The sequence below is a fragment of the Spodoptera frugiperda genome, chromosome 30 (genome assembly GCF_023101765.2).
Source record: "Spodoptera frugiperda isolate SF20-4 chromosome 30, AGI-APGP_CSIRO_Sfru_2.0, whole genome shotgun sequence".
Lineage (NCBI taxonomy): Eukaryota > Metazoa > Arthropoda > Insecta > Lepidoptera > Noctuidae > Spodoptera > Spodoptera frugiperda.
The window spans coordinates 13375774-13401336 of NC_064241.1; the positions used below are offsets into that span (position 1 = coordinate 13375774).

The 25563-nt window shown below is 41.1% G+C and overlaps 3 protein-coding genes across 3 annotated transcripts in view; 1 reads left to right on the forward strand and 2 right to left on the reverse strand.

The window, feature by feature from the left end:
• Positions 1 to 13363, reverse strand: part of LOC118269747 (high-affinity choline transporter 1) — a 30974-nt gene extending 17611 nt beyond the window's left edge. The window contains exons 1-4 of the mRNA XM_035585025.2: positions 12990 to 13363; positions 11171 to 11357; positions 9802 to 9909; positions 9371 to 9526 (exon numbers count right to left, since the gene is read on the reverse strand). Of these exons, the coding sequence (XP_035440918.2) occupies positions 9371 to 9526; positions 9802 to 9909; positions 11171 to 11336 (430 nt within the window). The 5' untranslated portion in view covers positions 11337 to 11357; positions 12990 to 13363. The remainder of the gene's footprint in view (positions 1 to 9370; positions 9527 to 9801; positions 9910 to 11170; positions 11358 to 12989) is intronic.
• Positions 13364 to 14124: 761 nt separating this feature from the next.
• LOC118269746 (uncharacterized) lies at positions 14125 to 21549 on the forward strand. The gene is made up of 14 exons (XM_035585023.2): positions 14125 to 14317; positions 14678 to 14801; positions 15094 to 15240; positions 16531 to 16706; positions 16976 to 17170; positions 17394 to 17609; positions 17900 to 18080; positions 18473 to 18689; positions 18764 to 18908; positions 19208 to 19336; positions 19453 to 19601; positions 19810 to 20050; positions 20380 to 20526; positions 20952 to 21549. Exons 1-14 carry the CDS (start codon positions 14306 to 14308, stop codon positions 21018 to 21020), a joined length of 2148 nt encoding a protein of 715 aa, XP_035440916.1. The 5' UTR covers positions 14125 to 14305; the 3' UTR covers positions 21021 to 21549.
• LOC118269748 (mucin-2) lies at positions 21158 to 22634 on the reverse strand. Its single transcript, XM_035585026.2, has 2 exons — positions 22471 to 22634; positions 21158 to 21950 (listed from the first exon to the last, which is right to left on the reverse strand). The coding sequence occupies exons 1-2, from the start codon at positions 22539 to 22541 to the stop codon at positions 21455 to 21457; spliced, it is 567 nt and encodes a 188-aa protein (XP_035440919.2). The 5' UTR covers positions 22542 to 22634; the 3' UTR covers positions 21158 to 21454.
• Between the last annotated feature and the right edge of the window lie 2929 nt (positions 22635 to 25563).

Here is a 25563-nt window from a genome sequence, read left to right on the forward strand (position 1 = left end):
ATATCATGAATCTGAGTTCTATGTATGTATGTACTTACTTAATAGAAAACTGAGTGCAATTTCATACTGTGTTTGGCACTGCTAAGGAATTTAGAAAACCGAAATAATTTAAGTATCAAACCCAGAACCCTTTGCTCGGCAATCGCGCTGACTAACATCAAATTCAAAGAATGGTAGTTTTTTTATTATTTAGTTCGTTATAATGGTATACCTATGTACATACATAATATAGGTAAGTCAAAAGTTTTGTCAGTTTTGATGAATAACTTGAGCTTTCTATAATAAAAGTAAAACTTCATGCGTGATTATTGTTCATAAACTACGTACAGCCAGTTATTATATTTGTTTGTCCAATTACTGTAAACTGTTAATACTCGTTATCATACATGTTATCTATCACTTAATTGGTCCATTTGTTCAATCAGAAGCGTGATTATTATTAGCGTGGTAACACATTAGCGGAAAATGGAGATGTCAATATGTTTACCAAGTAAGTAAGAGCCCCAGATTATATTACAACTCCTCATTCGTCATCATCAACATCACTCGGAATCAGACTACTGATGAACTAAAGCTTTAGTCTGGAAGGGTGTTGTCCATAATGCTTCGGTTGGCAGACATTTAGAGATCGTTTTTAGATCCGCCGATAATTGACATTTAAACGATGCCACCGAGAGCTAGCTGGTTGAATAAACCCTAATTCTTTAGGACATAGGTAGTAGGTCGTTTAAGTTGCGTGCCCGACAGGGTCCTTAATTGTTACCCACATATTACGTTTACGTTACACACATTTTTTTTCTTAAAAACGTGGGTGCGTTTACAATCATACTAGTTCACATGCACATGACACCCAGACCCGAAACAACAATTTGTGGTTCACACAAAGAGTTGTTCCGTGCGGGAATCGAACCCGCGACATGTCAAATGTAATATACAAAATGGATGTACAATATTCTTCCCTGAAAGTCGTGTAAATCTCAGCGCCCGTCCTCACAGCAGATGAGCCGTGAACAATGATCCAGTTACCTAAGTAACAGTGAACAGTTAAGTGATCGCACAAAGCTGTAACTCGATTACTTTGTGACTGAGCTGCGATTACTGAGCCGCTAAACTAACGACCGACTCATTACCCGCACAGCTTAGCTAATCTGTTTCGTGTCTGTCTATTGTAGACTATTTGTGGATATTAAAATGTTAAACCTTTTATTGTTGTAGGTGATAATGATGGAGTAGGTACTTTATAATTATTTTTTAAAGTTAGGCATAGAGGGGTAAACGAGAAAACGGATCACCTGATGGTAAGCGATCACCTAAGGACTAAGAACATACGCAACATTACAGGAGTTACAAATTACAAATAAGATTCCTGCCAATTTTACTATATAGAAAGTTGGACTTAATACCTCATGAAAACGAAGTTTCAATCACCTTTGTAAGCAAAGTTTATTACGTTTTATGAAGTGACAAGTAACATGTGACATATAAAACTCGTTACATTAAGTTGATTGCATGAACTAATTGTTTCAACGTGAACAACCCCCACTACGTACAGGGTGTTGACACTACACGTGTAGTGTATACAGCGTGTCCGTAATTAGAGCGGCGCGGGAAGTGGCGCGTGTGTTGTCTTGTAGTGACACTGTGACAGGTTCCTATTGATTCTACTGGCGACCTTCGAGTGTGGTGGCCAGTGACCATTAATTTTCTGGCTCGGAACAAACATTACTTAGTCTTAAACTTCTTCACAACAACAACGTCACGCCTTTTTATCCCTGAAGGGGTAGGCAGAGGTGCACATTACGGCACGTAATACTGATATACAATGAACATATCCGTAAGTCCCATGTAATAGGGCTGAGCCTATTGTCATATACTGGGCGCAATTCCACACGGAGTCTGGAATTGTGCCCAGTATACTGAGAACTTTACGAAAAACCGATAAAAGCGCAGTAATACTTTGCCCGATCCGGGAATCGACCCCGAGACCCCTTGTCCGACAGTCGGACTTGCGACCACTCGACCAATGAGGCAGTCTTAAACTTATTTTGGAAAAAATATGCTATTGTAGTGCTTACAACTACGATCTCTCGATCATGTGGCGTAGTAATGTGTATAGTTCTACATTATGCAGTACGAACCGCTTTAATGAATACATTTACGACTAAAACCCTACTTAGTATTTAGGTCAAACTTATTAACAAACTTTTCGACACGCTATTACTGCTTCCTCTTACACTATACTTCATCTAAAGCTCCTTTATCTTCAGCCCAGAACTCCCTGCAACTACCGCCTTACAAACTGAAATAACCTGAAGCTACCTCGTCTAGTTATCAAAAGACGCATTCTCTCAGCTCCGCCTCAACAAGTGAAACTGCACTTTTAATTGGCTGCAACTTGTTCCGGGGCGCTGCGCTCACAACGTCGCCGCTACACAGTAATTGATGTGACGAGAAAACATTCTGTACTGACGACCGCGTTCAAAGAGTAGCTAGGTACTAAGTATTTAGGTATATAGGTCGAAAAGAGTCTGTTAGGTACGGCTCCGGGGCATCTCTTGTAGATACGCTGTAGTACCTTGCCGACTTTGTTATAAAACGGTGTCAGTATCTCACTGACTACACAATATGTGTGTATGCCTCGATATACAAAAGATTTCATGTCACCTTTGACGCCAGCGACACCGTGACACCGACGCGACATCAACACCTTTTCACGCAGGGTATGTTCTGTGTACTATAGTATGATATTTGTACGCTCTTTGAATCTACTCTCTGTATACACTTTAGGTTTATTGGAATCGATGAAATAATGAGTTGATATAGGAATAGTAAAGTTTGAAAAACAGAACATTTTGTTATACTTTTAAAACAACTATCGCGAGACAGGGCCTCTTTATCATGAGCAGACGTCGCGCAGCCTACTGTACTGTACTGTGACTAGAAACGAGTAGTGCTTTTCTCCATTAATAATGCGAGAGTAAATCGTGAATTTTAGATAACAATTTAATCATTGTAACAATCACACTTGCAACAATATTCCTTTACGGTCTAAAGATATATAACAACATGTAAGTCCAGAACACCTAATTATAGCGTTTATGTACATGTACACGGAGCAACAGTAATAAGTATACACCCAACATAACTATAACTATGCAATACCTTTACATGTGTGGGTAATTTTATAGTAATGTGCATAAAAACAAACTAATAGCCAAACGCCTATTACGCACACAGTTTCATCACGCATACACTTATACTAAATATCATTTTCGTGAGGGTATACGCATTAATTCAATATTGAAATATAAATAAAAACAAGGGTAAACATAAAAACAATACGTAACAAACATTGAATAAATCAAATAAAGAACGATCAAGTTACAAAAATTATACCCATATAAATATATCTTCTCATCGTTTTTTATGTTATTCAATGAGACGCGATATTTAGAATATCACTTCAGTTGCACGTATGGCGCAATGGTTATCGCTTGCGGATAAAGTGACGAGACGCCGGTTCGATCCCAGCATCGCGTTCTTTTTGTAACATTTTTTAAACATTATTGAATGCAAATTTTCTAATGTTTCAATATCTAAATAGAAATTTACAATGTTTGAGGCAACCACGGAACTCTCAGGTTATTTTATTTGGCCCGTTTATGAAGTAACTACCGACAATCCGCAATATTTTTCTCAAACACCCCACATTATAAATAGTTTGTATTCTTAGTTGTCAGTCTACGAGTATTTATTAATAATTATCCACAACTCATAGTCGTGTTTAACTTAATTTATATCTATCCATACAAAGTTAAAGTTAAACATATAAACATAACATAATCGTTGTTTTGCGGAAGAAGAACACATAAATTATTTGATATTGTAAAGCGATTAAGAATATTGGTGAGTAACAGTTAGACATTATTTTGATATTCTTTACCTATACAAATTACTATTTCAATTTTATTCTTTGTTCTTCACTTTTTATGCTTATCTATTATTTGAGTTTTATGTTTATAAATAAATTAATTTAACTCAAGTTATTTATAAGTCTATTTATAACAACCTAAGTATCTAAATATATAAAGTTATTTTTATCATATAGACCAAATGATTATTATATAATTGACTCATTTATTTTGTATCCACAGAGGAGAAACAAGAAATGCAGTTATGGGTCGGCTGATATGGATATTCTGGAAACATGGGATATAGAATCACGCTAACGACGCGAAATAAGTAAATCCAGAGATGAATTCTTGAAGCCACCACGGTATTGTGCCCGAACGCAAGGTTGATTCGGATTACTTCCAATGCTTTCTTCTCCACACGCGTAACAACGCGCGCCTATGCTGCAATCTGTGATATCACCTTCGTTCTGCTGTTTTACGTTGCAGCAAGTCAGCGCTGAACATAACAATTACAAATCTATAATAGCTCATCGATGAAACAAAACCAATTACAATCTGCTTGGTTGATCTTAATTAAGAAAATAATGTTGTAATTTTACTAAATAAAACATTTGATCATTTGGATAAAGGTAAAATATAATGGTGTAAAAATGTGTGCGGCCTAATAGGTGTGATTATAGTAAACGAATTACTTTAACTAGTGGAATCATAAGTGTATCAGTTGAATTTATTTTACTTAGTAATTGTAAACCTTATTTATACAGACATAACATTCATAATTGTTTAGCAATGTGAACAAAAACAAATTTTAGTAATAACTGAATATGATTTTTTGTCTATTACTAGGAATTTCGAAAGTCTAAAGGAGACGGTGAAGTGATGTTATTGTTAAGCTGTTGGAAATTAACATAATTTCTTTCCATTTAACATGTTGATTCATTTCATCACTTTTTGTCCTAATTAAATTTAAATAGCTATAGACTGTGAATGTTAAACGTGTCTGTATTAAATCATTGCACCACGATATTTTTTCATCCAAATTTTTCATGTTTTTTTACTTATTGGACATAATAACAAATAATAAATTATTTACAATAAAAAATAATGTTGTTTTATTCAGAATAGTTACAGAACAGTTAGTTTATATAGTATATATTATAGTTTGATTTTATTATAGAAAACAAAAACAAAACAAAGAAAAACAACATAGTAAATAAATACTCTTGGTTAGATTCGAACCCACATTGTCGTAAACAATGCTTGAAACCGGTTCATTAACCACTCGTCCACGAGCACTACGTCTGTTTAAGTGAAAATGTTTATTGATATCATCGACTGTTAATATGATTAACCTTACCCAAGTATTAAATTATAAAAATACGTATACCGACACAAAAATTGTAGTATTTACCAATGTGTGCGTAATAAGCGTTTGGCTATTACGCTTGTTTTTAAGCACATTACTATAAAATTACCCACACATGTAAAGGTATTGCATAGCTATAGTTATGTTGGCTGTATACCGATTAATGTTGCTCGGTGTACATATGTAGGTAAGCTAGTAACTAGTTAGTAACAGCAGAGATGTGTACGACCGTCACCGATCTCATTTGTACCGCCGTGACACCGGCGCGGTGACGAATAAAGGGTTCCTCCGCGAACTGTTCGCACATACTGACTGCTTACATCTATTGCTGTCGACCCTTTTTATACCACGGATGGAAATCTACTGGCACCTCGACGTATTTGGTAAAACTGAATTCAACTAGCAGTATAACTAGCGACCCGGCCTACATCTGCGCGGGTGTTCATCTGTGTAAATTTTCTCTTATACAAAGCTTAATTGTCCTAACAATGACGAGTATCATAACAAAAAATGAGCTGATTTGACTGTATCGTGGTGCTTTTGGCAGAACGATAATAAAATTATTTTGACGCTGAGATACTTGCAGCAATAAAGCACAGAGATATTATCTCCAAACACATCGGATGACAAACGAGCGACCTTATCTGGCTGCAACCCTGAACCCTTCACAGTGTTACAGATGGCGAGGGCATGGGGAGCAGCCCCCCCTAGCCACCCGGTCTTACTTGATTATACATGTTTTGTAGATGCTCCTGTACCCAGAGGCAGGTGAAATTTAGAACCATCAAAAACATCCTGTAAAAGAGCCCAAGTCTCGCACCTCAGCAGTTTTTGTTGTGAGATCCATGTAATACCAAGTCGGTTTTATTTAGTCCCTACTTAAGGGACCTTCTGTCTTAAGTTACTATGTAAATTGTTATCATATTTATCATCATATTACATTAATTTTACGTTTTAAATAAAATCGATCGACTTCGATCATCGCACGTAATTCAACACTTGTTGTTTTATCGTAATAAAATAATGTACGAGTAGTATCTTGAATATAAAATAATATGAATGTGAATGTGAATGTTACCTCAACATGTCCACAATATTCAGATCGTTATTATGACATGAATAATTCCGTTATAGAAACACGTAAATAATTTGCGTAGCTCCCTCCCTCCCTCTCTTGCACTCCCGAGCTATGTACCTATGTCGTCCTGAATATTTGACTACATAAGCCGACATAAGCCGGTCTATGTATCCACTACAACATTATTAATAATGCCAGAGACTACTATCTGCGCAATTTGGAGATAAAGTATCGCTGAATTATTATTATTATACTTATCTAACATGTTCGGATAATTATCTGCTTACATGAACTCCATGTAAACACAATGTAAGTACATCGCTACAGGACAATTTACTTCGTTGACCATGTGTGGAACACAATAACGACTGGGTCATTTCATTCAGAGGCATTCCTATTGTGACAAAATAACAAAACTGATGAAAACTTAGTGTTACGTGTAATACTTAGTGTACATCTACATATCTTCGGAAATTCAACGAGTAATGGAATTAAACTGCTATACAAATCGTGATTGCGTGAAATAAGTATTTAATTAAAAAACATAAGTAATGTACTTTTAAATAATGAATAGTTAATAAACTATATGGTAAGACGGTAAACGAGCAAACGCATTACCAAAGGAAGTACAATTGCGTTGCCGACCTATTGAGGGTTAGGAATTTGAGGATTGTTGGGAATTCGGGAATTTTGGAGATTACCGGCAATTCTTTTCCAATCTGAAATTTTCTGAATGGAAAAGAATTGCCAGTAACCTCACACACACATTCTGTGAGAAAAATGGCAATTAAAATATTTCTAGGAAAGCTCGCAGTAACTTGAAGTAGATTACAAATGGGTACTGTGGCAAGTATTTGTCATGTGACCTAGGTACGCTAGGTAGACGCACGGAAAGCTTCCATTTATCCAGACGCAGACTCGTCTCGGTGTAGACCTGAGACAATAATGTCTGCCCCACTGTTATAGACCCTACAGTTTATGTAAATTGTCTACAACGCAAATAGATATTTACCAAACAATTCCTTTTTTCGATATTTTCTGTATCATCTGCCCGGTGCGATTCTGGGGTTATTAGGATATTAGGTTCTTCGATAATAAAAGGTAGCTGAACTTACATACTTGTATAAAAATCTAGAATACTCTACAAATATCTGCACAATATCTAATTCATCACGGTAACGTTTTCATTAACAGTGGAAGTTCTATCCGCCAAGTACCAGTAACCCATTAAAGTAATTACTAATTAATGGTCGCAAGTAATGAACTTGTGGTAATAAGTAGTTTGTGACGCGAGGTGTCAACTCACTCGATGTGATGTGTAACATCACGCTTGTTATTGTGTTCGCTGTGAGGGTAGGCAGGCCCACTGGTGTTGTTCTCTATTTAAGTCATTCTTATTTATTTAATTTAACAGCAACGACGGTTGACAACTAGTTACAGTAACTAAATCTTGTATCTTGTAGTTCGCTTTCAGAATACCACTACTAAATACATACATACATACATTATCTCACGCCTGTCTCCCATGGGGGTAAGCAGAGACAATAGAACGCCAATTGCCACAACTCTTACACACCTCTTTCGCTTCATCAACAGTCATAAGTCTTTTCATGCATCCTCGTACTTTTAATTTGGCCCTTTTTTAATATATCGCCAATCTGGTCACTATATGCTACAAAATATGCACTGCAAAACGTATCCAAGATTTTCTTATTTCACTCTCTTGATGTCTAAACTTTAAAAGAGATTGTGAACAATAGGAAACGTCGCACTTAATTAGTTAAACAATTTGTAAATGAATTACTGAATTGACCAACAGAATTAAACCAGCTTAACAACCCGCGCACCCACGAGAGTTATGAAATAAATATTTGCAAATCAAAAACTGCCTATTCATATATATGTATAGATGATACTTAGTTACCACGCATATTTGTTTGTATTATAATTCTGTTTGTTTGTCCAGTGTAGGGACAAAGCGTCGAATCATTAACTACTAACTACATACACGTAGTATGTATGTAGGTACACACATAGTTACGTAAATTGAAATAACGTGTGCGTGAAACGAATCTAATGAATGAATTCATAAGTGGAAAATTTTAACGATGATGTAAGAATGCTAACATACACGAACGTAGGTTAAACTTAACTATGGCCAGACAGATATGACTCATATAATGAAGAGATATGTTGTGTGAATGTACATAGAGTCAGTGTATGGCAATTTGTTGGTGTTCAACAAGTCCCACGTTGGGCGCCATTACTTTAATATTTGGTTTAGACTAGAGTTTTACTGGTAAATAATTAAACTCTGTAATGGTTTATTTTACAAACACATTACCTTCCTTAACTTAGAATAGAAGTTATTGTTAGTTTCAGTTGTTTTGAGAAGCAATATCATTCTTAATTTGATTATATTTTTGTGAAACTTCACCTAGTACCTAAACTTAGACTCCAACACATTGATCCATACATCTTTTTGACTATAGCTGCTGGGGGAGGATCAAAGAGTTTTTTCCGATAAAGTTCAAATGTATACCTAGGTACATACGAGAGCACTAAAGCACTGAATGTCAAAGGTGAAAAGATGGCGAGCGTGGGTCGAGAGCGTGGGTACATAGGTAGTAGGTAACTTGTACGCCCACACGACTCGACGGCGCATTTACTTATTGGAATAGTGACAAAATACTAAGTATTACAAATGGCTGCACCATTCGTATTATTTATCTAGATTATCTTCACATAATAGGATACTCAGTGCGTAGGTCCCTGCATCAGTAGGTACTCATATTGTTTTTTATCTATTCTATAATAATCTTTCCAGCGTCGAGTTTGTCTGCATTGTCAAAACGAATCAATATACTTATACCTATATCAACAGTTACATTCTGAGAGTACAAACAGAGCATACAAACAGAACTAGAAACATTGTGTGTAATGTAATAGAGACCTACAACAACTCCACGCGACTAAATGTTCTTACAGTGCTACACTCTAGTGTACACTCACCCAGTGCTGCAAGGATGCCGGCTGCCCAGAAGACCTCCCCGCAGAGCGCGGGCAGGAACAGCAGCCCCCCCATGCGGCTGCCGAAGGAGTCCTGCAGCGGGTCCAGCATCGTCACGTAGCCCTGCTTGCGCATCGGGTTCGCGAAGAATATGCCGCCTGCGGACCACACGCGCCTGTCACTCCACGAGCCACTCAATAAATAAAGGAAACCTGCATATTTGATGTAATGCTAACTTGTCCCAGTTACGTCCAGAGACGCATGTAGTAAGGTCTCATCCAACACAATTGCAGTGCTACCCAAAGTCCTTTTCCTAATATCATTGATCGCTTATTAATCGTTTATAGTCAGTCACCTTCCCAAGGCGGTAGAAGTCACTGAATGACTTTCACGGCTTAAAAAATAAAAGTTACAAAGGTGGTGGTTATCTTACCGAAAACGAGTGACAGCGCGTAGCCGAAGGGTGCCTGGCACCACACCAGCCCCGACGTGTAGATGGCCTCGGCCGTGCCGTTGATGTAGCCGCCCCCCACCCACGTGGCTGCAACACACACACTGCTGGAGAAACACCACTACACTACTCTGTCTGGGGAAACTAACCCTTATTGGCAGTCGAATGTATTTTGGGATATATAGGATGATGGACCTATATACTACACATTTAATTGACAAAATAAATGTACCGCAACGTATGTAATTATGTACTACAACGTGATGCCACATAAGTAGGTACACTCACGAGGAAAATCCAAAATATTGTCCTATCTACACAAGCATGTGATTACGACAATTAGTTCACAACGAGACACTCGAGAACTTCAATATTTACGGAAAATACAAAACACTTGCGTTTGACGCCACTGCAATATAAAATTAGAAAACAACTTTATTTACATAACAATCCAAATTCAACCCTATCAATTTGCTTTAAAATTCATTTTATAGTACCGTTATTAAATTGGGTAATTTCTGCGTATACAGGTCGTTAAACAATACGACAGGCCAGCTGCAATCGAAATAGAACTGTACGGTATTAACAGAAAGTTTGTTTTAGAAAATCTACGTGTATTTTCAGATTGTTTCAAGTGGCTACTTATTACAAGTGCGGACAATACGAAATGACGATTGATTGGAAGTGATGAAGTGTAGATAGCGGCAGAGAGGCGCAAACTGTAATGTTTCGTTTGTTGACATCGATTGTTGTGAGGTTTCCAAAGAACAGAAACATAGACACAGGAATAATGAGAACGTTGTGGTTACTGAGCCCAAAGTATAAATGTATGACAATAGGATCGCTGACATAACACACGACATAGCTTGCAATACTAAAGTATATTAAAATGTGTCTAGTTTTTCGAAATATAAATAATGATGATGATGACGACGTTCTTATATCCAAACTTCCAAAACTCACGAACCAAGTTCCAAGAAGTCGTATTCTATTGTCTATAAATAGTGCAATACGTGGACAATCTCGAGTGCCTCGCAAGTAGGTACCTGACTATGGACTAGTTTTGGTAATTCCCACATCACGCGGACAATGTAGACGATGGGTGACTCATGTGTTATTTGTTGTGCATTGCGATCTTATTGAAACTAAGTACAAGTACTTCGGTAATTAATTGTTTTCATACATCGTAATCTGTATTCGTATCCTGGCTCACAGAGCGGTAGTGGTTCTACTACCTGTAGGCTCGGTAAATACCAATAAAAAAAATCCGAAACAGTGAAGCCCGATATCAGAGGTGAAAATGAATCAGAAGATATCATTAGAGAAGTATACTCCAGTGGTGTCCACTCACCAGTCATGGTAAATATGCCGACGAAGAGTCCAATGGACCGCCCAGCCAACATGACCTCCTCCTCCGAGTCATTGCCGGCCGGCTTCTTGCGCCCCGCCCAGATGCCCACCGCCAGGATCAGCACGTAGAACAGCACGATGGAGATCACGCCCGCTATGTTGATCATCTTGAATGATGTTCCCTCCTCCTGTACAAACATATATATTTTAAGTACATTCTCATACTTGCAGTACACAGTACATGCTTTCGTTCTAACATTGTAAGAGAAGCCAATTGTTACTGTCAGTCTGAGTACCGCAGGCACCGTACCGTCATCTGTTAGGAAAATTCATAAGATGATTTGCCCCTTAAAACAAAGGAATCAACAATACTGACTACAGACAGAAACCTCAGTGAGAAGCTAATGCACGTGTAATAATATGCAACGAATATATTTTTACATTATAATAGTTACTTGTGGTTGCTGCAACTCAAATCTTGTAACCTAATTTACTTTTAATTGATTTTGGTAGATATAATTCGCAGTTTATATACATATGTACATAACGTATACATTCGAAACCTGACCAGTACGCATAGTACTTTCTGCGTGAATTTACACACTACTAACTTACGGTAAACAAGAATATAATGAGGACACCTGGACTAACGGACTATAATCTCAAATTATAAGTTGTAAACTGCCTTGAGCAGGTAAGGTAACAGTACTCATGTTGCCAACTACCATAATATCACGGGTATTAACGTTGTAATCGTTGGGAGCTTGTCTGTCTTGAATTAGCACGAATATTCAACAACGAGCATCGTCCATTGTCCTGTATAAATTAACTAGCATCTGCCAGCTGCTTCGCCCGCGTTTCCGTGGGATAAAAATTACCCTATCACCCTAGTCAGCTCATTTCCTATCTGTATACCAAATTTCATCAAAATCCGTTCAATAATTTCAGCGTAATTGACGGACAAACATCTAAACAAACAAACTTTTACGTTTGTTATACTACAGTGTGATGTGAAATATCAGTATGTGCAACTTGAGTCCCTGGCGTACCTAGTATGACGGAGTTTCAAATGTAGGCTACAGCATCAATCCAACTAGATAAAGGCACTGCTAGCCCAACCTGCCCGCACTCGTTATGATATTGTTAAAAGGCCACAATTGAAGACAGTTGAAAATTCAGCACACTACGGATGGTACCTGTGACCTCACGGTCTAATAATAACCCTGCAATCAATAACGATTCGTTTCGTGCACTGATTCTATAGACACGAAGTTATCTGCACATCCCTCGCTCACTACGCGATGCCGATGTGATACCTGTGATGTATACTGCCATTGTTAAGCCTATTGTAATTATCACATCACCTGCAGCAATATATTAGGAGTATAAAATGTACGGGTGTCAAAACAAAGCCAAATTTGGAACAATACACTTCACGTACAAAATAGAACTGTTACTGAACATACATACGTGGTAGCAGGAACACTAGATAAACATTAGTTGTACAAGGTTCTACCTGCTGCCCGCCCGGGCTCCGCATCGCGCTGCATTGCTCAACATCCTCGATGAAATTTATAATTGTTTTCTTCCATAACTACTTAGTTCTTACATTACCAGAAACAGTAAATTAATTACTCAATTTGATTGAATCGTTCTTAAGTTATGACTTGGTCAGCTTTATAATATTTTAATAAATAAAGATAATCACAGTCAGGGTAAACTTAGTAATGATAGATCGGCAGGCAGTGGACAGACCTGGATACTACAACAGACCAATGCTTGGTTGTATTCACTCCAAATAGAAGAGGTGCAGCACTTACTGTGTGAAAGAATGTCAGCGAGCAGTCACTCGGCTCCCATGTGTCACGGCACGCACTACAGGTCCTGCACTACACTGGCACACTGACTCACTGCTCCGAGGAGTTACTGCTCGGCCGCGGCGGGCAGCTGTCGCCCCATCGGAGGGAGGTTTTCTGTGAAGGGCTATTCCTGGTCCTGAAGCTTAGCCCGCACATGGGTGGTTGCCGGACATGAATACACGTGGCGTGCCCCTATGTGGCGCCTGCCCGCATCCTCCAGGCTCTGTTCACGTGCTCCGGAGGTGACAGGAGCCGAGGAGCTGTGCCGAGGCGCGCCGCGCCGCGCGATCGATGCCTCTGACGTCATTGGTCGCCCGACTCGCGCCGCGCGCATGTGCCGCGCTACCTCCGACCTTCTCCACCTTACACGCCGCTCACTACGCCCCCTGTACATTACCACTCGGGTGCCTACGTCTGTGCCGCGCCGACCTTATGTACTCAGCAATGTATTATAGTCAGAGAAAAGCTTCGGCCATACATAAAAGGAGGGGAGGTAACGTAACAGCCTAGCACCAGCGTACTCCCATTGACAAATTGATGGATGACGAAGTAACACTATACATACATATTATAGTTTTACCTGGATATACTGACAAGCACAGATCTCAATCATGATCAATGAAACTCACATTTCATACTTAATGTGTAGAGCAAGTGGTTACAAACTTACAAAGTTATTTCTAGCGAGATGTACGTAGTAGTTCGTAGGCGCTCGTAGCCCGCTACGACCTACGTAGCAGTTCTCGTAGCCCGTAGCAGCGTCACAATACACCTTGTAACACTGTGTACATTGTGTTGTAGGTGTGTCGCTAAGATGACTAACAAAGTTGTTTTCTCCCCATGCCCAAGATGGGTAAAGCCCATTTTTTAACGTCCTTGGGTAAAGTATTATTGAGATTTTTACTATTTTTAACATTCGTTAGTAATTATTACCTACGTGTTAGTAAGTGTGAGCGTATGGTCTTAATAACATACACAGGTAGAAAGTTTGCCTATTTCTTTAAATAGTAAGTCAAGTACAAATGGAAACAATACTCATACATTCGGCCTCTTTGTTACCTGGTACAATAAAAACAAAATCGAATCATTACAAAGTAATGTCAACCCGCTCTGACATTTGTGTGACGTCCGTTTTCAGATGTAAAAATTCTATGTTTATTTGAAAATAGTTTCAAAATTATCGCGAATCAACACCTTCTGATATAAATGCAGTAGTATGAGAGAGGTCCCAGACCCAGTGGTACTATAAACATTGGGGACTCGACCACGACATCACCATGCATGACACGGTAGGTGCGCTCGTGTTGGTGCCCAGCACACGGAGATAAACTAAATGTCCTAGATACACCCAAACAGACAGACAGATATTTTTAAGCACAAAGTTCTAACAATTGCCTGGACAAGTAGGTGAGGCGGACTACCTATATAAAGTTAAGAATCCACACCGTCCGCAAAGTCCGTCCGTCCGTCCGTACGTTGAGGGCGAGCCTGTTGCCGCACGTTTTCGTATTTGTTGTATGTTCATGTAATTAAGAACAAGTTATGCAACATTGTACCTATCCGGGCAAGGTTTTAATGAACAATAAGCATAAATAGAACAATATACAATGATAACAGCGTTGAGGAACAAGTGTTTGTGGTGCCCGCAGATAATCCGGCTGGCCGATGTATGGAAGACGTGCAACAAGATCCGCGCGGCTGCCTTCCGCGTCGGCCTCAACCTCTGGGACTGGTACCGCCCCCTGGACCCTGAGGGCAACTCCCTCATATCAGGTACGGTACGCCCGGTGACAGTAGTCAAGGGAGGGCATGAAAATTAAACGAAACGGACGTTGTGTAGTGGGAGCTCGCCACGTCATTGCCCAGCATCGAGTGATGACGACTGTGACAACAGAGGCGAGACGTCATGCAGCTGTTTTAATCAATGCATTGTCGTTATTTATTGCCGTTATTTTTTGAAACTAAAATATACTTATCCTGTATTAAGTATATTTAGGCAACAATGATGTTTAGTTGGAGAAACTGTTAGACCTCCCAGTAATTCGATTATACTTAATCGTTACAGAGTCGAAGTTTGTATCGATATTGGCCGGCCCGCTGCGGTCCGTGGTGGGCCTGTCCGACTCGGAGATCGCTCAGCTGGCGGACTACTTCCGCGCACAGGATGGCCGCGTGCTGTACCACCAGCTCTGCCAGATCATACACGGGGAAGGTGAGACTTCAATGTAACCAATCAAAACAAATAGCATTCTAAACTATTTAGTTTGAATTGAGTTAATGTTAATAATAATATAATCGACTAGCAAACCCGGCGAACTTCGTTTCGCCACCAATGATGTTCCCTACTTTCCTGTTTTTCTCCGGAAATTTTACCTAAATTTTCTTTGCTATAAACCTCACGGAACTCGTGAGCTTTCCAACGAATACAAAACCGTGGAAATCGGTTCGTGCGTTCTGGAGTTATAGTGCCAGGAAGGAAAACCCGACTTATTTTTATATTGTAGATTGGATTACTTGGTTTCAGAACTGGTTTGGTAATAGTGTGCGTACCATTCCATATCTCAATACTTTGTATTTTCAGAGAGCCAGACGTGCGCCAACTACTTTGATACTAGACTGAGAGCCACGTAGTAGGTGTCCCTCTCCCACCGACAACCCAATCATTATATTTTTGAAACTTGTCAAGTAAACAGTCAAAAATATTGTTTTGTTTGATTTCTTTTGATTGTTGTATTTCTCCCTGTGCTCTGGCTGGCAAGCAGGGGTTATTTGTATGTGATATACAGGGACACACGGCGAGGTGCAGCGGATGGCTTTATTTAGTCTCAGTAACCGGGTCAGCCACCAGCAATCAATAAGATGCCCCGCACCGCGGCCGGCTGCTCCCATACTGCGCCTGATATTGCATTCCATTTCAATATTGAACTACATTACCAGAAACAGTAAATAAAAATGTGTATGTGAACTTGTATGTTTGTAAACGCACCCACGACACAGGAGAAAATCCTAGTGTGGGGCAACGTTTTAAAAAAAAAAAAAAAAAAAAATTACCAATGGGTACTGCACGCTAAGCAGATACATAACAACTCAGAGGTCACAGTACCCATAGCCACATCATTTATTATTTTCTTTCTTCCGATATTTACATAATTCAGTCTTTTGGCAATCGCTCGATCCAACTCTATGTCAGTATTTTACAAGAAGCGACTGCTATCTCTCCAGGACCCGGTACGACGATAGTAATTGAATTGTCTATTCGTTTAATTATATTCTTAAGACAAACAGGTGATTTTAAATTAAATGCAGCAAAACTTGAAGGTGGTTGCAAGCGACCTGACACCATGTTACAACATATCTTACTTGTTATGCCAAAAAAGCAACAAACTTCGATTACTCTTTTGTATTTGGTAGGTATTTGATTCTGGGCTACAATATCTTATAATAAGATGTTTCTTTAAACATGATTGCATAGCTAATGCGAGTCAATACATGTGTGTGACAGACGCGGGGGGTCGCGACAAGACATCTGCCGACTGCATCCTGGAGGCGTGTCCGCCGCCGCCCGAGCCGGCCTGCCACACGCTGGACCAGTGGCAGACCCGGCGGCTGTGCTGCCTGCTCGCCACCATCGCCGACAGGGACCTGCCACTCAAGCCGTACTTCCAGGACTACGAACTGGTTTGTTGTGCTCTCTGGAAACTTCAGTAAAGTGGGCTGTACCCGTGACGCGTACTTATCACCGGTCATATAGTATTGTGTAACTGTAAACTGTAACTAAACACACAGACTTCGAGGTATTCCGATATATGTATTTTCAACGTAAAATAAAGAAAAGTGTACACTTGACTTGCTTGGTTTAGAGAGGTGGAGGCACGTATAAGCAGAAGTTTCTTTGTAACATTACTCTCCTGCAGATGAAGTTTAAACCTCTGTACCAACTGTACCAGGTCGCCAAGAACGACGGGAGGATAACGTTCGCCCACTTCGCGCGGATCCTGAACTACATCGGTGTGGTGGTGACGGCGGACGACTTCAACCTGCTCGTGCGCAAGTTCATCAAGGACTCGTACACCATCGACTACGTGGAGTTCCTCCGAGCTGTGGATGCCGTCAAGAAGCAAGGCGTGCAGGGACTGGGGCCGGTGAGCAGTCGCTTACATCCGACGGCACTTTGCAAACTCATGCAATCCAAGTAACAAAAACTGTCGGTCGGTCCTTTGGTGGAAATGTTCGCTTGGATTTGAGATCCTTATAGTGAATTAGTTTAAATAATTATAGATTCTTCAATCAAAGGGGATGTAACAGCAACTGAGAGTCTTGACCCATCCGAATTGGTGAAGAGAAACTATTTAATGTAATTTTCAGGAGTATCAGAACCCCAGTGCAATAATTGACACCACGCTGCCGAAGTTGGTGCGGCCGGAGGTGGAGGCGGGGCTGTCCACGGCGCCGCTCGGCTTCCAGGAGACCTTCCACCCGGCGCTGACGCAGCCGCACCCGCCGCGGCAGCTCGTCGACATCATGCTCAGGGTCCAGGAGTTTGTGCTGCAGAGACGCGTTAGAGTTTCAGAGTTCTTAAGGGTAAAGATTATTACTAATTTATTTTTAGATAGTTTATAATGATCAAATGCTAATTACTCGACAATGTAGTAAGTAAGTAAATACTTAGTGCAGTTAAAATAAACTTCCCATACATTATACACAGAAGTTTCAGAATGTTACAAGTTAACCAAGAGTAAACTCGTCAGGCAGGCCTCACATCATGTTACGTGGCAAAAAGTGCTGTTCGCTAGTTCTATTCTTGAACTTGGCCCGCTACCGCGTTGTTATTTTGATATTATGTATTATCTGTATTATATATTGATTCCCAGGACTACGACCCCCTGAACAGCGGGCGCATCGCCCCGCAGCAGTTCCGGCGCGCGCTGGACGCCATGGGGCTGGGCAGCGTGCTGTCGCAGCAGGAGATGCTGTGCATCATGCGCCACTACCTCGACCCCAACGACAGCCAGCACGTCTGCTGGAGGACGTTCGAGGACGACTGCGACCAAGGTGCTGCTGCTTATGTTATTCAATCATTTCATGCCTTCATCTACCTATATTAGGTATAATTAATACTACACATAGGAATCACAGTTTATTTCACATAAGAAGAGTAGATATATGAGTCGTGCATAGGTATTTTTTTTATAAAAAGTATAAATGATTATAATACTATTTCCCATCCCCCCATCTGATCCCTTGTGATCAGTTAGTTGCAATTGTGTTGAAACTACATAATATAAATGCATATAATCTAGTTTCACTGGTGGATAGGTTTGTCTGTCAAGATTTGTTATTTAGTAATTGTAATTGGTGTAGATATAGGTACCGTGTTAGTCAATAAACAAATAAATCATTACATTACACCATTGTTAAAATACTGCACGCTTGTTGCGGGCCAGTGTTCACAATAAAGGAGCTGGAGAAGCACCCCGGCGCGGTGGCGGGGGCGGCGCGCGAGGCCGTGCTGGAGCTGCCGCCGCGCGGCGCGGCCGCCGACCGCGGCGAGGGCGAGACCGACGCCGACCTGGACGCCGCGCAGGCCGCCCTGCTGCGCGTGCGCGCCGCCTGCACCGAGCGCGCCATCGACCTGCGCCCCGCGTTCTGCGAGCACGACGAGTGAGTAGCGCTGGCAGCGCGCCGCCCCGCGGCACCTCGCGCCCACACCCCGGCTCACCGCGCCACTGTCGCAGGCACAACAACGGGCACGTGTCGCGCGCGCAGGTGCGGCGCGTGCTGGCGCGCCTGGGCGTGCTGCCGTCCGCGCAGCAGGTGCGGGCGCTCGAGGCGCGCTACCTCGACGACTGCGGCTTCAGCTACGTGCGGCTACTTGACGAGGTGCCTATATTCTAGATCCAACCCAGTTCGTGGAACTAGACTCGGCACAACAGACGTACTCAATAAAGGTCATGCGGAGATTAGCGTACTACAAGTTCTCCCGCCCCATTGTCACATAAAGTCACACTTCGTCAACTCCCTCCCTCCCCCTTAACGTGTGACGTAATTAATGGATGGCCCCTTCCCGGTCTATTTGAAATAAATAATTTTGACTTGACGTTGACGTTGACTATGTACCAGAATCCCTCGACACCGCAGTATTACGTTGTTGCCGCATGGTGTCATGTTGTGTGGTGCAGATGGAGGAGCGGCCGGTAGAGAGCGCCACCATCGCGGGCCCGGGCCCGGCGCCCCGCGGCGCGCGCGCCTCCACCGTGGACCCGCTGCAGACCGACATCGTGCAGATACTCGCCAAGATTAAGGGCAAGGTGAGCAGTCGAATATTGTTTGTTACGAAACAGCCGCAGTCTTGCAGTCGGTTGTTCTACTTTATGATGTCGGTCGGTACCCTACCTACTTATACCTGTTTGATGCATGGCATTAGATGGTACGGGAGGGAGTGCGACCGAGAGAGTTCCTCAAGCAGTTCGACCCTCGCAACGAGCTCGTGATCCCGCGCGCCGACTTCTACCGCGGGCTGGCGTCCGCCGGCCTCTCCCTCACTCCGCTGGAGATGGACACGCTCATGGAGGTGTAAGTCACCACGTCGCGTGCTACCTACTATTCTTATTTCACTTTCATACAGATAAGTAAGCTAACTACTTTTGTTTCTGTACAAAATGCATATTTGTATTTAGTAAGTGATCATTGATGTTATTTTAGTTGCTAGACAATATATTGTTTTCAACTTAAAGTAGGTAGTAGTAGTTAGTAGTATTTTGATGTTGGTGGGTATGGGCAGGTTCTGCGCGCCCGCGCGGCGTCGCTACGTGGAGTACGAGCAGTTCTGCAGCACGGTGGGCGAGGCGCTGACGCAGCCGGGGCTGGAGCGCGCGCCCCTGCTGGAGCCCGTGCCGCACGTGCCCACGCTCGACTCGCCGCTCAACTTCCTCAACTTCGAGGAGCGGAACATTGTGTCTGGCGCACTCAAGAAGCTCTCCAAGTTCCCCGACCAGCTCTCCAACATTCTCGAAGTGTTTGAGGTCAGTCATCTTAGAAACCCAATCAAAATTAATGTCTCTGAGGATAAAATATACAAAATCTTCTTCATCTTCTGGGCTTCGTCTGGCATGCTGCAGTACTTCTATACAATCGACAGGCTATTTGATCGAAGCGACATTTTTTCAGTATTAGTCGGTATTATACGCGATATTCGGAATCAGCTAATTTTTTTCCATCAAATGATATGTGAAAAAAAAGTGTCTTGCCCTTTCAACTATCGTACTTAATATAAATTGCATCGTGTCTTCCCAATTATAAACGTCCCCTGAATCCTCCGACTATCAGTACCTAATGTGAGTGCGGTGCGCAGGACATGGACAAGGAGCGCTGCGGCACCATCCCGCGCGTGTCGGTGGAGCGCGCGCTGTGCCAGCGCAACCTGCTGGCGCTGGTGTCGGCGCGCGAGCGGGACCTGCTCTACAAGTGCTTCGGCTACCGGCGCGGCTGCGGGGACGAGGTCTGACTATTCAATGTCTTACCTTCTCCCCACCATGCTTGGATTACGAGCTGATCCAATGGAGCACGTGTAGCTTCAGGCTTTCATACAGTCTGTATTATAGTGGGTTCACTGCACTATGTGAAATGTACCCGATTGGTCGGTGTCCTATAACATCACCTCTACCTGTCTTTTCGAAGTTATAACAGACGTGATGTTGTACTCTTGTTATAATACTCAATTATGATAATTCCATGTACAGCTCATAATGCTCAGTCAAGAGTAGGTAGAGCTTGCTTGTGTTTAGATTGAGTAGTCTATGAATGAAGGGATTTCAACATTTGTTTACCTATTGTAAGTAGGTACCTCAGCGAAGTGGGTATTATTTGGTTCCTAATGTAAGTAATGTCCTGTCCTGGCTATGTAACATGTGCTGTTCCCCGCAGGTGAACTACCGCGCACTGTGCAACGCGCTGTCCATACTGTACGCCACGGCGAGCGCGCAGCCGTGCTGAGCTGTCGGCCCGGACCACACCACTCCAGTCCCACTACGTCTGTATTATACCATGTTTGTGATCACTCCAATCCCTTTAGTCTATACTCTATGTAGATGTCCCTGTGGGTCTCGTATGTAATGAAATAAATGAAAAACAAACTTTAATGAAACTGACTTTTATTTAACTATAATATAATATATGTTTATTACAATCATTATTCTTATTTTACTAATCCAATAAAGTCAAAATAATTGTAATTTAATTTGATAATAAGTAGATAGACATTTTACACAATGATGTATAAGACAATAATATGAAACAATGCAAGAACCAAGAAGTTGTCACGCCGTGCCTACATTAATAGTTAAAACTTATTGGCATAATTTTAGCAATGAAAAATTGATATTTAATCCGGCGTATACGTTAGAGTGGCCTCTTCGGATGGTTCATTTTCATTGGCTTGTAGTGGGTGTGTAAGTTGCAGAGGGTCTGCTTGTAGTGGGTGTGTAAGTTGCAGAGGGTGTGCTAGTTGCAGAGGGTGTACTAGTTGCAGAGGGTGTGCTAGTTGCAGAGGGTGTGCTAGTTGCAGATGAAGTGGGTGTATAACTAGTTAATCTGCCAGTGGTATAAGTAGGTACTGTTGTGCTGTCAGTGGGAGGTGGCGTGGGCCGCGGGCGCGGAGGAGGGCCGGCCGTACAGTTGACGTTGTTGGGCCAGTCGCAGACAAGCAGGGCCGGGTTGAAGTGTAGGCCGGCGGGGCAGTGACGGCACGCCAGTGGGAAGCCGATGCCGATGCTGCTGCAGTAGAAGAACAGGCTGCAGTCGCGTGGGTGCGGCGCCAGCGCCACAGTGCTGTTGACCTGCGCACACGCCTCCCAGCCCGCACGCCAGTCTGCGCAGCCGCGCCCCGGCCGCCCCGGCCGCCCCGGCCGCTTCACATGGCGTATCCTGGACAATAGGCCACGCATTATTTACATATCATTCATGTTTTCATGCAGTATCCAATGCTTATTATGGTTATGTGGTCTCATTGTCAAGTTGAGTACCTACACCCGTAGGTGTAATTAACTTAACTTAGTAGAAAATAGGAAATTTAACTCGTTACCGTCTCATCTGACATGGTAAATAAATCGTCGATGAAGTGCCAATACCTCCTAACTATTGAGAATGAAATTTTACACCACAAGAAGAACATACGAACGAATGAATTCACTTAGTACCTAGTACCTACATAATAGATATTTTCACATAGCTCTAGAAGCTTACCTATTGGTGGATAGATAGGAGTAAATTCAATCTATGCGAATATGGATTTTATATCTATTGTAATAAAAAAAAAGTAGTTAATTTGGACAAAATTTTCAGTTAGGCGGTATTGTACGATGTGCAACTTGTGACAGTCCCACTTGTAAAAAGTTATTATATACGTACGTGTAAATATAAACCGTATAGCGCATGCAAAACTCACCAAGATGGAACATCTTCGGGCCCAGCGAGGCAGCTGGCTAGCAGGCAGCTCAGCAACAATAGCTTGTACATGTTGGCGTGTCAGCGAGCACTGTGCCGGTGGCAGGAGTGCAGGCTACTTATTGCAGCAATCAAGTGGCACACTGAGTCAGCCGAGCACTTCATTCGATACTCCGTACTAGGCACTAGGTACACTTAGCATGATATCTTCCACACTTGGGACAAAACCCACAACAACACGTGAGACGGAGACTTTCTATTATTTACTTATTATTATACAACACAACAACCTATTCGATTTCATTAAGTATTTTTTACACTGCATCATGCACTTAATTTCTTTTATTCAGAATAACAAAATAAATCCGCAGCTTGTTTGAGATTAGAGGCAGCTGCTTCTCATGCATCAGGGCTAGGGTTCGTAACATGGGTGGGTAAAGTACCAAGATTAGTTCTTAAAAAAATTCCGTGTATGTGTTCGTGTATCATCTACCGTCTTTGCGTTTTCAGAACTTGAGGAGTGCGCCGAGGAATTGTTTGATGTTTAGGTACCCTTGCTGCATCTTTTCGCCATCGTACCACGTGACAGCGAAATTCATCCCCATCACCCATTAAAAGTCCACAATTACTGTGCAGTTTTCTTTAAGCTTTCTGCCTCGCACAGCAAAATTGTGGAATGAACTTACTGGTGGTATTTCTACACCGAAACAATCTTCAAGAGAGTCAATTTAAAATTTTTATTTTTAAAAAGATGTGCAGCGGTGGTTACTTACCGTCAGTTGATCCGGATCCGAATACCAAATCGGTATCGTTCCTAGAGCACGATCCATTAACTTTTTTCCTAAAAATATGCAGTGTAGGTACTACTCGTATAGACAGTATATATAAAAACTTCTTTGTTTTTGGTTTGCCCGATCTACGACCAAAAATCAACGATTATAACAAATCAGACCTGGCAACAATACTCTGAAATCAGACGCTTTCGATGGGTCAAAACTTTTATCAGACGCCTTAAAGCTCAAAAAATTGTGTGCTTTACCAAATTGTAATAGCAATATTTGGTGCCACTGTAATGCAGAATTTTTGCTATTAGAAATTAGAAGGCGCACAATTTATTGACATGTGTTATCCAACGAGTTATCGGCCGAGTAACGGACTGTTAATAAATAATTAACCTTAACTTAACTCGTAAATAAACGATAGGTGGCGCATACTCAACATGCGATAGCTGTCTCACCCCTATTACATGCGACTTATAACACAAATGGTATAAAGTGGATATATATTGTATAACGGCATTGCCGCAATGTGCACCTCTGCCTACCCCTTCCGGGATAAAAAGGCGTGACGTTGTTGTTGAAATAGAAAATTTTATTATGATGATATTTTGTCCGTTTCATTTTTGTTTCGAAGAGACCTCACCAATTGGTCTTATTCTCCAGTATGTACAGCCTTACTTCCGTTATACGAAATATGATGTACGTGATGGCGTCTCCTTTTATGAAATAAGAAGAGTCTGTAATTATTTAGTTATTTATATTTGAGTATTTCTCAAAATAAGTGTAGATAACGAAATAGTTGTTACGAAATAGTGGTAAATGTACAAACTAAATAGTAAATGTAAGGCTTGTTACACAATGCCGGAACATTATTCTACATTTATTACCCGACTGCGCCAGAAGGAGGGTTATGTTTTTCTAATTTTCTTTATTTTTCTCATAATATGAGAAATTTAATTATATTATAATCTGTCATTTTAATAGTTACTTGTATTTTTACCTACTTTATGTTGTTGTATCGTATATTTTTAACAGACTTCTAAAAAAGTGGATGTTCTCAATAAAATCCGGCCGTAATTTTTTTTTTTTGTTAGTTTGCGCATAATTCCTTCGTTTATGGGCCGATATGCATTCTTTTGCTCTTGAAAGGATAAGCTCCTAGATTGGTCCCAATTCAAAATCCAATTCTGATGAGGAGACCCATGAGGAATCGAGGGAACTCTTCAAATATTATAGGCAAATATAATGATCTAGGTAGAACTTGAGCATACAATATGTAAGTACCTATAATAAATTGATGAAGTGGAACTGATCCAATGATGATAAACTTTAATTTCGCAAGATATTATAATTTTTTATTTTAGATTAATTAAGTATCCAATAGAATTAAATTCAATATCCTGAAACGTTTTGAATTTTTCTACATACAGTAAAATGGGGTGAATAGGGATCGAGAGGTGAATAGGGACAGAAGAGGGGTGAATAGATACTATGAAGAATTTCCCTATACCTATTCACCCCTCTTCTGACCCTATTCACCTCTCGATCCCTATTCACCCCATTTTACGGTAGTATGTATCTATGTACATAGATAGGTAGGTAGGTACTGTTTACTGGAAACTGTAGGGTCCTACACTTAATGCCGGTGGAAGTGACGCTCTTTACTTCACAAGAGCCGCCAAGGTGTGCCGAGTTATGGGATAAAGAAACTCGTTGATGCGCCTTCTTATTTTTGTTTGAAACTAGTTTACTTAAAAAAAACTAGGTAGCTAAATAATTTACCAAACTGTTTTGTACTTAGCCAGAAGGTACATAATCATAATAAAATTTATCCAAGGACTTGTAACATAATGAAGCCATCACAGTTTGAGATAGGTATGTAGGTAGGTACTGCACACCTGCTTCCATGAACCTCTTTTGTCTAATGCAGAAGTGCCGGAGTATAGACTGGTCCTGTTAAATACCAGTAGCAATAACTTACTATAGTTTGGCCATTACTAACGTTCCAACTGTCACGTCAAAAGAATGAGACTATACCTGGCATAAGTGTGAACGCGAGAATTGATAAAAATGACTGATAGTTCGCACGTTTGTAGTGGCCTATTTCTTTCCTATTTACTAGTACCAATTCCTAGACTAGTAATAAACTTCATGTCAGCAAGAGAATATAGGTAGGTACTTAAAGCTTATCAGCTAAAGCTAAGCTAATAATTATCTCACCCCATGTTTTCAAAACAGAATTGAACAACTTCTGTGATTTAATGAAGCCTGTACAAATGATTTGTACCTACTCTGAAAGCGAAGAAATAAACCAA

Excerpts from the sequence above, each read along its gene's own strand:
- LOC118269748 (XM_035585026.2), bottom strand. The coding sequence starts at position 22,541 with ATGTACAAGCTATTGTTGCTGAGCTGCCTGCTAGCCAGCTGCCTCGCT. Across the intron at positions 21,951-22,470 it reads CCCGAAGATGTTCCATCTTG|GATACGCCATGTGAAGCGGC; the intron begins GTGAGTTTTGCA and ends CCTATTGTCCAG.
- LOC118269746 (XM_035585023.2), top strand. Across the intron at positions 17,610-17,899 it reads GAGTTTCAGAGTTCTTAAGG|GACTACGACCCCCTGAACAG; the intron begins GTAAAGATTATT and ends ATTGATTCCCAG. Across the intron at positions 20,527-20,951 it reads GGCGCGGCTGCGGGGACGAG|GTGAACTACCGCGCACTGTG; the intron begins GTCTGACTATTC and ends TGTTCCCCGCAG.